The 12,768-nt window shown below is 41.0% G+C and overlaps 1 protein-coding gene across 1 annotated transcript in view; it reads right to left on the bottom strand.

The window, feature by feature from the left end:
* LOC110172745 (unconventional myosin-XVIIIa-like) overlaps nucleotides 1-12,768 on the bottom strand; it is a 297,696-nt gene that overhangs the window by 210,849 nt on the left and 74,079 nt on the right. Inside the window, 1 exon segment of the mRNA XM_055166713.1 lies at nucleotides 294-381. Within this exon segment, the coding sequence (XP_055022688.1) occupies nucleotides 294-381 (88 nt within the window).

Below are 12,768 nucleotides of genomic sequence, written 5' to 3'. Positions count from 1 at the left end.
TCCTAGTTCAGACCGGCATCACAGTTTAAGTCACGGAAACTGGAAACGGCTGTTATCTGTTTTTTCCATTATTCATTTAAACACAAAAATCGAAAACTGACAAATAATGAAGAAAATTGTTGCTTTCCATGTTCTTATTTTTTTGGTTTTATTTTGAAAAAGATTGAACGAATGATACACGGCATAAACACAACTCCAGGTCTGTTTTTGACTGAGAAACAACAGAAAACAGAGTAATCCGGGCTTTTAAAACGAACCACACAACAACATATTTTTAAAAATCACAAACTCACCCAGAGAGAATCCATCTTTATGAACCAGCCACACCTTTTCAGATCCATACCAGGCCTGCTCCGCTGCTATCTGCTCCTCTGTCTTCACCTGCAACAACACAAAAAAAAACAAAATAAATACCAGTTTTATCGTGTTGAAAATAAAGGAGAAGGACTTGGGTGCATGCGGCAAACTTGGAGCAGAGTGGAGCGATGTCTGTGGAGCAAAAACATGTCAAACTTCAAAAACAAACTCGGGTGCAAATGTAAAAATAGGTTTGAGAACTGAGGAGAGGTACTATTTACATGTTTCTTGTTAAATTCTAGCAAAAAACATGTCGTATTTTGTTAGAAAACTTGTTAAAATGTGTCAAAAATGCAATCTAAAACCAAATCCACCAGTAACTCCACCTCAGTTGCTCAAATTGTACAGGAATACTATTTCAATTTATCAGAAAATTGAAAACAAAATACACAAAAACACAAAAAATATGAACAAACGTGAACACAAACACTGCACTCCAGGCAAAAACAGCAGTGGGGTTGGTGGGAGAGGGGGGTTCAGGAGGAATTTTAGGCCTGTCACAATTATTACTACATTATTTTGACATAATAATACAATTTGTCAATATGGGCTCTAACATGAACTGCAGATACCATAATATTCGGACAATAAGGTGCACTTAAAATTATTTACTTTACTCAAAAAACTTATGTATTAATTCTGGTTGTGTTTACTGACCTCGAACCAATTTTATGTAGTACACGGAGCTCAAAAATCTGTCAAAACTATTTTAGTACAGCTTTGGTAAACTACGAAACCGCACCGCTTGATGGATTGTCGGAGCATTACGGCGACTGTAGTCAGGATCCTCACGTGGTTAGTCAGACAGAAACTGAACCGCATAAGGAGCGAGCTGTTTTTTTTCAGCGCTTATAGTTTGTGCAAATGAGCCATGTGGTTTTAAGTTTTGTTTCTGTAAAACGTAAACAAATGTGCGCAAAGCTGCATTAAACACATTATTATTCAATGTATATTTGAGTCGTCCTCTTAAGAAATAGAAAAACAAACTTAAAATCATAATCCACATTCACCAAGACAGGGAGGAAACGTGAATTATGCCACGATCTGCCGATGGATCGTGGACGCCTGGGCTAAGGATCAGTCTCCTTATAATCCTGTGCAATTTATACATGAAAATAGACAAGTGAATTCAGCATTATTGATATTACGCCTTATAGTCCGAAAAATACGGTAAATAAAAAACACAATTTGTAACGGTCATTATACAAACTTGACTCTTGTGAACTTTAAGTCGTGTTATAATGTCGTTACCTCCTCAAAAACAGACCTGGAGGTGTGTTTTGTTTCACTCACACATGTTTGAGTAACTCTTTATTATTAGTCTGTACATCTTCAAACTGAAAAACGCTCTGTTCCACCTTGCGATGTCATGAAGCAGTTCAAAGTTAACACCTTTTACCTTTAGTTCAGTAGAGTTCGGCAATTTGAGCGCTGAAATTATCCAAATGATTCTAGTGAACGTGCGTGGAGTTTAAAAACACAAAGCTGGAACACAGTTTTTTTCAGTTTGAGAGAAGAACTTTGTGCGCTAAACATGTGTGAATGAAACAAAACACAACTCTGGAGATGTTTTTAATGAGGAAAAAGCACTATAAGAGATCAGAAAATAGCATAATAAGGGCGCTTTAAGGTCAGAAATGCATTTTGGCGGTTCGTATTTCAATATACTTCGAAAAGTCTACGCAAAAATGAATAGAAAATGTACTTCCAGGACCAAGTTTGTGGAACTGTTGAGCTCTACTGCATCTTTAAGACTTTGCACTTGTGACAGGCCTAAGTGTGTTTGCGTGGGGGTATTGAAAGGGGAGATTTGTGGGGGTAGGTGGGAGGTGGAGGGCGGGAGGTGGAGGGTCACACTGGAGCAGGCAGAGCAGACCTGAGACTGAGCAGCTGCAGCGTGAGAGCTCTGGAGCAGGGCTATGTGGTCCTCCTCCACTGAGCCCTGAGCCGCCGAGATACAAAAAAACAAAACAACCAAAGAAACACCAGAACGATTAGAAGAGACTGAGAAGAAGAAAACACAAATACACAGACAAACACTTACAACAGCAGAATTCACTGATCAATACAATAATTACTTTGTGAAATAAGAAATAAGACCCAGAATAAAGAAATACAAACATATATTTAAGCAATCAGAGAAGCAAATCTACCTTTTTAAGCCTTGAAGATTAACTTTAAAGTGGAACTAAACACTAAATCGGCTGCTGAACGGTGTTTTAATAACATTGCCTACTGTTTCTACCAGGTTCTTTTGACCATTTCAGTAGAAACTAGGTACATTTGAAGCTTTTGTCTTCACAAAGAGTCAAAAACTGATTGTGTGCTGCCTCTAGAAGTGATTTCAAGTACTATGTGACATCACCCAGGACTGCTCTGATTACAGCTAGATGTTTCTCATACAAACACCGGGCTGCGCAGCTGAAGTTTGCAGTGTGGAGACTTGTAAGACCAGATTTTAGGTGTTTAGTCCCACTTTCATAACATAACTAATCAAAACCAAGAAAGGAGCACTATGTAACTTTTACTGGTAGAAGCTGCATCACCAGTTGCTTTGTTAGGAATGTTCCACAATATGGCATTAAACGTATTCCTTTCGATACAGAGACAAAAATGTGACTCTAACCGGGTCTAGTGTCAGGTAAGATCTGGGGAGAGACAAGCTCAATCACAGAAAGAATGCATCTTCTTTAAGGTATTTAGACAGATGTTTAATGCCATACTGTGGAAAAGTGGTCCCCAACCTTTTCTGCACCACGGACCGGTTTTAGAATCAGAGAATATTTCGTTGGTGGGGTGGTTGCGTGGTCATGTGGCATGGTTAAGTGCTGACTAAATCCTGTTTTAGACCCTGTTTCAGACCCTGTTTCAGACCTGTTTTAGGCATGTTTTGGGCATGTTTTGGACCTGTTTTGGACCCTGTTTTAGACCTGTTTCAGACCCTGTTTTAGACCCTGTTTCAAGACCTGTTTTAGACCTTTTATAGACCTGTTTTTAGACCTTTTACAGACCTGTTTTTAAACCTGCTTTTAGACCTGTTTTACACCTGTTTTAGACCTGTTTTTAGATGAGTTTCAGACCCTGTTTCAGTCCTGTTTCAGACCTGTTTCAGACCTGTTTCAGACCTGTTTCAGACCTGTTTTACCTCTTTTAGACCTTTTTAGACCCTTTTCTAGACCTGTTTCAGATCTTTTCTAGACCTGTTTTAGATCTGTTTCAGACCTTTTCTAGACCTGTTTTAGATCCGTTTCAGACCTGTTTCAGACCTGTTTTAGACCTGTTTCAGACCTGTTTCAGACCTGTTTTTTGACCTCTTTTAGACCTTTTTAGACCCTTTTCTAGACCTGTTTCAGATCTTTTCTAGACCTGTTTTAGATCTGTTTCAGACCTTTTCTAGACCTGTTTTAGATCCGTTTCAGACCTGTTTCAGACCTTTTCTAGACCTGTTTTAGATCCGTTTCAGACCTGTTTCAGACCTTTTCTAGACCTGTTTCAGACCTTTTCTAGACCTGTTTCAGACCTTTTCTAGACCTGTTTCAGACCTTTTCTAGACCTTTTAGATTTTTCAGACCTGCTTCAGACCTTTTCTAGACCTGTTTTAGACCCATTTCAGACCTGTTTCAGACCTGTTTTTAGACCTGTTTTAGTTCTGGTTTAGTTTGAGGGGGGACAGTCCGCACGGTGTATGGGAGGGGGGACAGTCCGCGCTTTCGCAGCCCAGTATCAAACGACCAACGGCTTGGTACCGGTCATCGGCCCGGAGGTTGGGGACCCCTGCTGTGGAACATTCCAATCAAAAGAACAACAAGCAGAAGAAAAGTTACATAGTGAACCTTTAAGTCTGGATTCTTAGTTAATAACAGATTAATATCAGGCTCCAGGGAAGACGACTAAAACAGCAAAAATCTTAAACTGATCACTTTTTCATTTCAATAGCGACAAAAATGAAATGAGTCAGCCATTTTCCATTTGCCATGCTCCAAATCCAAAAATCTAAAAATCCAAATGAACACAGCGTCCATGCACCGAACGCCGCAGTGAGCTCCGAAGCACAAAGCAAAGCAGCGCTCATGGCAACAATACGAAACAGGCCCCAAACGGGAAAAAATAAAAAATAAAAAATCAAATATAACTCGACGTATCAGCAGAATAAAAGCTCCATCGTACGACGAATGAAATTAAAACCAGAACTCGTCAACATGCCTGAAAATTACAAAAACTACGGATGAGTTAAAGTGACTTGAATTCAAACTAATAACTTAATTTGAGAAGTTTTTACAAGTTTTACGTAAAAATCTGTGTTCACGATGTAGAATTTGAATATTTTTTTAAGAAATATCCAAACTTATAATCCTCAAATGTTTAACTTGTAACTTATAACTCGTGAAAAATTTGTTTGATTTTTGTTTAAGCGTTTAATTTTATACCACACTGGAAAAAAACAATATCTAGGTAAATTTAAATGACTTTAATTAAGAACGTTTTACTTAATTTGAGTCGATTCAACTTGAAAAGTAAAATTATTGACCAATGGAGTAAGAGTTGTTTTTGTTAATTCGATTTTGTTTCGTATTTTAAGTGTAAAAAGTTGTTGTTTTTCTTATTTTAAGTGCAGCAAGATGAATTTTCATATTTTAAGATCAAAAAATCTCATTCCACTGGCAGATAATTTAACTCGTCAAGTGAAATTTACTGAAATCATGATAAAACTTTCTTAATTCAAGTCGTCTTAACTACTAGATTTTGTTTTTAGCTGTGCACTTTTTTCAATTTTGCGTAATATTGGACCTTTAAATGATAGATTCTACAAAGTTGTGATGTTTTGTGAATAAAACCTCGTGATTCAAGCCATTTTAAGTTGTATGCAGATGTTTTTTTGCAGCGTAAATTAAAAAAAAGAGCGTTAAAAAAATCATGTTGTAAATTAAAAAAATAAAACTACGCAGGGGTTAAATGGTTAGAATGAGTCTTAAGCCTTACACTGTGACATGACACCCGGGAGCAGAGACCCTCTAGGACTCCCCTGGACTGAGGTGCCTGGGCGGGGGCAGGGGCAGGCCGAGGGGGGGTCCCAGGGGGGGTCCCGGAGGAGGAGGAGGAGGAGCGGCGACCAGAGGAGGAGCAGGGGGGGACAGAGGGGGGTTCTGAGTACAGCTACACACGCCCCCCCCAAAGCACCAGCACAGAGCAGGCAGCCGAGGCAGAAGCAGTGAGTGAAGAGACAAACAGAGACACACATGAGGACAAGTGTAAAGACTTCATGGAGAATGGACAGTTTCACGAACAGACGAAGTGCTGCACAATATCGGGACATTTTGCTGTTAATGTCAAAAAGGAGGTATTTACATCTATGAGGCATTAACCGCTAACACAGAACCTTTAGATTCACCAACAACAACGTATTTATTGTTTTATAGGTTTCAGTTTCGCCGAGTCCCCTGTTCCCCAAAGCGCATATATATTTTTTTTTTGAATGCCAAATTTGCCTCTTCTGTTCAAGTTACTTTGTGATTTATTTCCCTAGGTTCAGGAAAAATCAAGTCTTGAAGTGGCTTTGCTAGGAGGGCCTTTGCTGTCCATTTTAAAGGAGTTGTCATGGTTATTTGCTCATCATAAATTAATTTATGCAGTGGGTTAATAATTTCAGCGTAGTTTGGAATCCACTGTCTGCAATAATTTGTAAGACCTAAAAATGATACAAGTTGTTTTTCAGTAATAGGCTTCGGAGCAGACAAAATCGCAGTTTTTCTGCTTTCTGCTATAGTTTTTCCTCCTGCATGTAAGGCGTTTTTGAGCTGTTGTTGATACGGACCCTGCGTATCATCACTTTCTGATTGGTACATTATAAATCAAAGTAAATTGTAGTACATAAATGGTTAACTCATAGGCCTAGAATATCACACAAGTATTTAGCAAATATGGGATAGTAAAATTATTCTGACAACAATCATCATGCATCCCGCTAATGAAACTACAGCATATCGCATCAGGTTTATCAAGTTGTTGTGTAGAGTTTTGTATCTTATTTTTGTGTATCTATGGAGAATTGTATGGAGAATGAGACACATACACATTTGTCTCATTCTCAGTTTAAGGACAGGCCTCGTGTTAAAGCTCAGAACCTCCAGAATTCCCTCCCTGAGCATTAAATTATAATAACGTGTCTATCATGTCGAATATTTTAGTAACTAAGAATAAATCTGCATTTTTTTTTTTTAACTTCTGACCCAAGAAAGTGTAAAAAGTGATTATTTATGAGAACCCAGGACCATTTTCAATAAATATACCGCGAGCTAAAGGACCGGCGCAGAACTAAACGCTCAGACCTGGTTCAGTCCTGGTTTAATCCTAGTTTAGTCCTCGGTTCAGTCCTCAGTTTAGACCTAGTTTAGTCCTGGTTCAGTCCTCGGTTTAGACATAGTTTAGACCTAGTTTAGTCCTTGGTTTAGACCTAGTTTAGTCCTCGGTTTAGAACTAGTTTAGACCTAGTTTAGTCCTCGGTTTAGATCTAGTTTAGACCTTGTTTAGTCCTGGTTTAATCCTCGGTTCAGTCCTCGGTTTAGACCTAGTTTAGTTCTGGTTCAGTCTGGGTTCAACTCTGGTTCAGTTTTGGTTTAGTGCTCGGTTCAGTCCTCGGTTCAGTCCTCGGTTCAGTCCTCGGTTTAGACCTCAGTTTAGGCCTAGTTTAGACCTAGTTGAGTCCTGGTTTAGTCCTCGGTTCAGCCCTCAGTTTAGACCTAGTTTAGTCCTTGTTCAGTCCTGGTTCAGCTCTGATTTAGTCCTGGTTTAGTCCTGGTTTAGTCCTCGGTTCAGTCCTCGGTTCAGTCCTCAGTTCAGTCCTCGGTTCAGTCCTCGGTTCAGACCTAGTTGAGTCCTGGTTTAGTCCTTGGTTCAGTCCTCGGTTTAGACCTAGTTTAGATCTGGTTCAGTCCTGGTTCAGTCTGGGTTCAGCTCTGGTTTAGTCCTGGTTCAGTCCATATACGGCGCAAAAGTTCAGCATCTTCACAGTTATTTTGGTGAGAATAACTTAAAGTGCTGCAATAGTCGTGTCAATTTTTTCTTTTAAACACAATAATATTTAAAATTACATTGAAATGACAGTAACAAGTCACAAATAACACATTACAGTTCTGAAGTCACTTGCCCAACAGTGGTCTAGACGACAGAAGGATTCCAGAGACACTGTACTTGTGCTCAATAATAAACTTCACATCAGTGCAGCTCTAGACTTAGCCACATGTGTTAAATGATTGGGAGTTTGCGTTTGTGTTAAAAGAGGGAGCGGGTCAGAGAGGGAGGCGAGGTCGGGTTTCACTGGCTCACGGACCATAATGGACCCAGCGGACCCCAGCGGACCCAGGTCAATCCACTGCTAAGACTCTGGCCCAGTGTCTGACTCCAAATATACAACACTAATAAACCGAGAATGAGCGGCACGGAGGGCGACGCTAGAAACACGACCTGACAATGTAGAACTATTAAACACACGGGTAGATTAACAGCCCGGGCCGTTAAAGCTACAGTGTGGAACTTCTAGACGGGTTTTATGCCGTACTGTTGAAGATTATACTCATAATTTGGAAATAAGTCCTAGTGCGGGGATGGGCCCGCGTAGACCGTCGGGTGACCGCAGGAGAAAGGATCGGCACTGAGGTCCTAAGCGCTGCCGTCGCTTCTGCGGGCTCGGGGTTCTCCCTTTCTCTCAAGTACAAGATTAGTTTTGTTCTGATTTAGTCTTGGTTTAGACCTGGTTTAGTCCTGGTTTAGTCCTGGTTTAGACCTGGTTTAGACCTGGTTTAGACCTGGTTTAGACCTAGTTTAGACCTAGTTTAGATCTGGTTTAGACCTGGTTTTGTCCTGGTTTAGATCTGGTTTAGACCTGGTTTAGACCTGGTTTAGACCTGGTTTAGACCTGGTTTAGACTTAGTTTTGTCCTGGTTTAGTCCTGTTTTAGTCCTGGTTTAGACCTGGTTTAGACCTGATTTAATCTGGCTTTAATACTGGTTTAGACCTGGTTTAGACCTGGTTTAGACCTGGTTTAGACCTGTCTTAGACCTATCTTAGACCTGGCTTAGACCTGGTTTAATCCTTGTTTAGTCCTGATTTAGTCCTGATTTAGTCCTGATTTAGTCCTGATTTAGTCCTGGTTTAATCCTGGTTTAGACCTGGTTTAGACCTGGTTTTGTCCTGGTTTAGACCTGGATTAGACCTGGATTAGACCTGGATTAGACCTGGATTAGACCTGGTTTGGCTCTCAAAATGTGACCCGTGCCGCACTATTTTGTGTCGGCTCCCACAGAATCGCAGGGCTCTAAGATACAGGTCAAAAAATCGGATTTGGGTCACTTCAGGCTGCGGTCTGAATGTAGTCTTAGAGTCAGGTTTGTGGAAATGCAAGCCTCCTCTGAGTAAAGACGCTTTTTCAATCCAACAAAATATTGGCTAAAAAGTTACATACTGTGGCTTTAAAACAACACCTATGTCCTTGCAGATGTTTTTTATTCTGATATAATTCGTCAAAATGTCAGACTAGAGATTCGTGAGTGAGCACAAAGCGGTGAACAGACAAAAACAGTGCAGCCGTGTCGGATTTACAGGAGCGTTGAAGATCCTCATGAGCCTCCTCTGAGCCTCCTCTGTGGGACTGAGCGGCGCCTCCTACAGGCAAAGCAGCAGCAGCACATCAGACTCACTCACAACAACAACAACAACAAGTCTAAAATTAAAAAAGCATTTCATAAGAGCAAATCTGGCACTTGGACACACAGATTTACACGAGCAAGCGCATCCGTTAGTCGAAGAACTACAAGGTCAAATACACGACAAGCCAAAACGACACGACTCCACTCACACACATTGTTTTCGAGTTATGTCACGACGCTAAATCGTAAATAAAACGCTAAATAATTCACTTTAATGAGCTTTTAGGGCTTATTTATTTAAAGCTCGTCTCCGTGAAGGTTCCACTTTGCATTAACTTGATCTCCATGGAGCCAAGCACGAGAATAAATAAATCCAAAATAAATATGTTTATTGTCGTACTCTGGGAACACAAAAATAAACCTAGGAGACAAGCAGGTGACCAGAAAAGTTACGTAGTGTGTCTTTAAACAAATGTAAGTTACTGGAATGTCACTTGAGCTAAACAGATTACAATTACCAAGATGAAAGTTTACATTATTTAGAAAATGTTAGTCTTACAGGCTGTTCAAACCGCATGCAGACAGTTTATTTAAAGGTTCACTGTGTAACTTCTGTCTGGAATGTTTCACAGTATGGCATTAAAGCTTTCTATCTACATGTAGACCAGAGGTTTTCAATAGAGGAGGCGCCAAAGAGCCACTGGAGAGGTGCGACAACCGTAGACTACACCAGGACTGATCCCAGGACTAAACCAGGAGGACTAAACCAGGAGGACTAAACCAGGAGGACTAAGCCAGGACTAAGCCAGGACTAAGCCAGGTCTAAATCAGGACTAAGGAAGGAAAGGATCAGCACAGAGGTCCGCACCTCACGGAGCTAAGCGCTGCCGTTGCCTCTGCGGGCTCAGGGTTCTCCCTTTCTGTCAAGTCTAAGACTAGTCCTGGTTTAGACCTGGTTTAGACCTGGTTTAGTCCAGGTTTAGTCCAGGTTTAGTCCTGGTTTAGGTTTAGTCCAGTCCTGGTTTAGTCCTGGTTTAGTCCTGGTTTAGTCCTGGTTTAGTCCTGGTTTAGACTTGGTTTATTCCTGGTATGGACGTGGTTTAAACCTGGTTTAGACCTAGTTCAGTCCTGGTTTAGTCCTGGTTTAGACCTGGTTTGGACCTGGTTTGGACCTGGTTTGGACCTGGTTTAGTCCTGATGTTCAGTGAAAAGTCAAAAGTCACCTCAATTAGGCCTGCATGAAGTTGGAAATTATTTTCTGTTGCAAAAATCATTTATGAATACATTTTTTTTTTTTAAATGTGAAAATACAATATTTAAAAAAATATATTATCAGTTGTTACTGAAGTAGACCAAACCAGACCGAGTTACAGGTCAGATCTGTGGAGAGGCAACCCCGCTCACAGTCAGAATTCCTAATTTTCTAGGTATTTTTGAGCTATAAAGCCACTTGTAAGTGAATAAATGTAAAATAAAGCTGTTTGAAGTCACACTGTGGAACATTCCAGGCAGAACAATAACATCTCCATGGAAACAAGCAGGTGGCTGGACCCTCAACGAGAAATGTTCCGCAGTGCAGTACACTACAGGCTTCAAAGATCTCCAAAGTCACGGCAAAGTCACTCCAAAAAAGTTAAATATAAAACCCAGGCTGAAGTTTAAACCAGTTTTTGTGCAGACGGCGAACTGACAAGAGACGGGAGCCCCTTTTTTTTTTTTTTTTTCCTCCTCTCCACTTAAAATTCCTCTCCCAGGATGCAACAGGGCAGTAATTGGCTGGACACGACTCTATGCTTAGAAACTGCAGTCCTGCTTTTCTACAGGGACTGAGTAAACAAGGCTGTTCTGCCCAGTGAAATCTCAAGGGTGGAAAGTGAAACTAGAATGCTCTTGTTTGTGCCACATAGAACTGGCAAAGAAAACTGCAAAAAGAACTACTTGGAACTTACTGAAGGTTATGGAAGAAAATGTTTACAAACGTGTATAGATTATGCAGAGAAATTATATGAGCGTACAGACTGTAAAAAACACGTCTTTGCATGATCTGGCTGCATCTATACCAACTTAACAAACCAAAATGATAGATTTCGTAACTTTCTGACCACAAATCAATACAAAAGGTTGCATAAAATTTCCAAAACTCCAATAGTAATAGTTTTGCGTGCTTTTTATCTCATGCGTCCACACACCAAACTTCGAAAACCCATGCATTTTAATCACACAGTACCTCTTGTTTCTTGACTTCGGGCTCTTTAACCACTCCGGTGTTGACGTACATAGAGACCGGACGCTGCTTGACTTGACTCACTTGTGGTTTAGAAACTTTAGTAGCGGAAGTAGCAGTAGTAGTAGCTGGAGTAGTAGTAGTAGTCGCTGTATTTGTAGTAATATTCGCTGGTTTTTGGCTTGTGATTTGTTTGGGAACCGAAACAGTGTTCGCAACAGCTTTTTGATTTGTCGTAGGTTGCGGAGGATTCGGTGGAGCTGTCTTCGTGACTACGCTGGGCTTCGTATGTGGAGGCGGAGGCGACAAAACTGGGGCTTTTTGCGCGGGAATAAAACCCACAACAGTCGGTAGAGAAAAAGGTTTAGTTTGCGCTGGTTTAGTCGAAGTAGTTTGTTCCGATGAGTTAAAAGTTGGCGATTTCACTCTTTCCAAAACTGTACTTCTGTTCGTTGATGGTTTGGCGTTGGCTTCTGGTTGTTTTGGCGCTACTTCCGGTTGTTTTGGCGCTACTTCCGGTTGTTTTGGCGCTACTTCCGGTTGTTTTGGCGCTACTTCCGGTTGCTTTGGCGCTACTTCCGGTTGCTTTGGCGCTACTTCTTGTTGTTTAGGAGCTACCTCTTGTTGTTTCGTTACTACCTCTTGCTTCTTCTCCTCTTCTTGTACTTTCTTATCATCTTTCTTCGACTCCAATTCTTTAATTTCCGGGCGTTCGTCTTTGCGAATCAGCCTAACCCTTGGTTCTCGAGACCTTCCCCTTACCATGAGATTCGTCAAACCCTTCGAAATGTCGTCTTCAGTTTTCACCGAGTCATGCTTGAACGAAAAACCTCTAGAAAGCGTAGTTTTGGTCGGCTCTGGCTTGCTGGGTTCTTGCGTTTTTTCTGGCTCCTCATCATCGGATGGCATAACTTTCCGTACAACGCGCCGCACAACTTTGACGACCGTCTTACGCGCTGAATTTTGGTCTGGAATTTCCATGTCTTCTTTGCCGTTTATAGCACCATTGGTTTCGCTCGTTATGACGCTGCCGTTTTGTTCTGGTTTGCTCAAAGCCGGTTCGGGACTTCGGATTCTTTGTGAAGATGGTGGTGGTTCCGGGCTCTTGAAGCGTTCGGGGACCTTGACGGGAGTGCGTACTTTGGGCGACGGACTGCGCACCCTGGTGGTGGTTGATTGTGGAGATGGTTCCGGAGAGGGACTCTTGGATCTAAATAAACCACGTCCTGGGTCCAAAGCTGGAACGGACTTGGCTCGACTGATCACTCCCTCATTCTCTGACTACACACGCAAACAGGAAAGATACAGCAAGAATTATACAATGACCAATTGCAAAAGTCCTATTTGAACAATTTAGAAAAAGTTAACTTAATGTACTCTTAACAACATGGAACAAAGCAAAATATTGAGATATCGTATCATCAAAAGTCTCACAATAATATCAGAGGCCATCACAATATATCGAATTATAAGTCTCTTTGCTTCAAATTGGTGATTTTAATGTCTCTCTTTGTGATTTTAATGTCTTGCGTTGTGATTTTAATG

Source organism: Boleophthalmus pectinirostris, unplaced genomic scaffold (genome assembly GCF_026225935.1).
Source record: "Boleophthalmus pectinirostris isolate CB_2022bp ecotype Guang Dong unplaced genomic scaffold, ASM2622593v1 HiC_scaffold_9, whole genome shotgun sequence".
NCBI lineage: Eukaryota > Metazoa > Chordata > Actinopteri > Gobiiformes > Gobiidae > Boleophthalmus > Boleophthalmus pectinirostris.
This window is presented reverse-complemented; position numbering and strand designations above follow the sequence as displayed.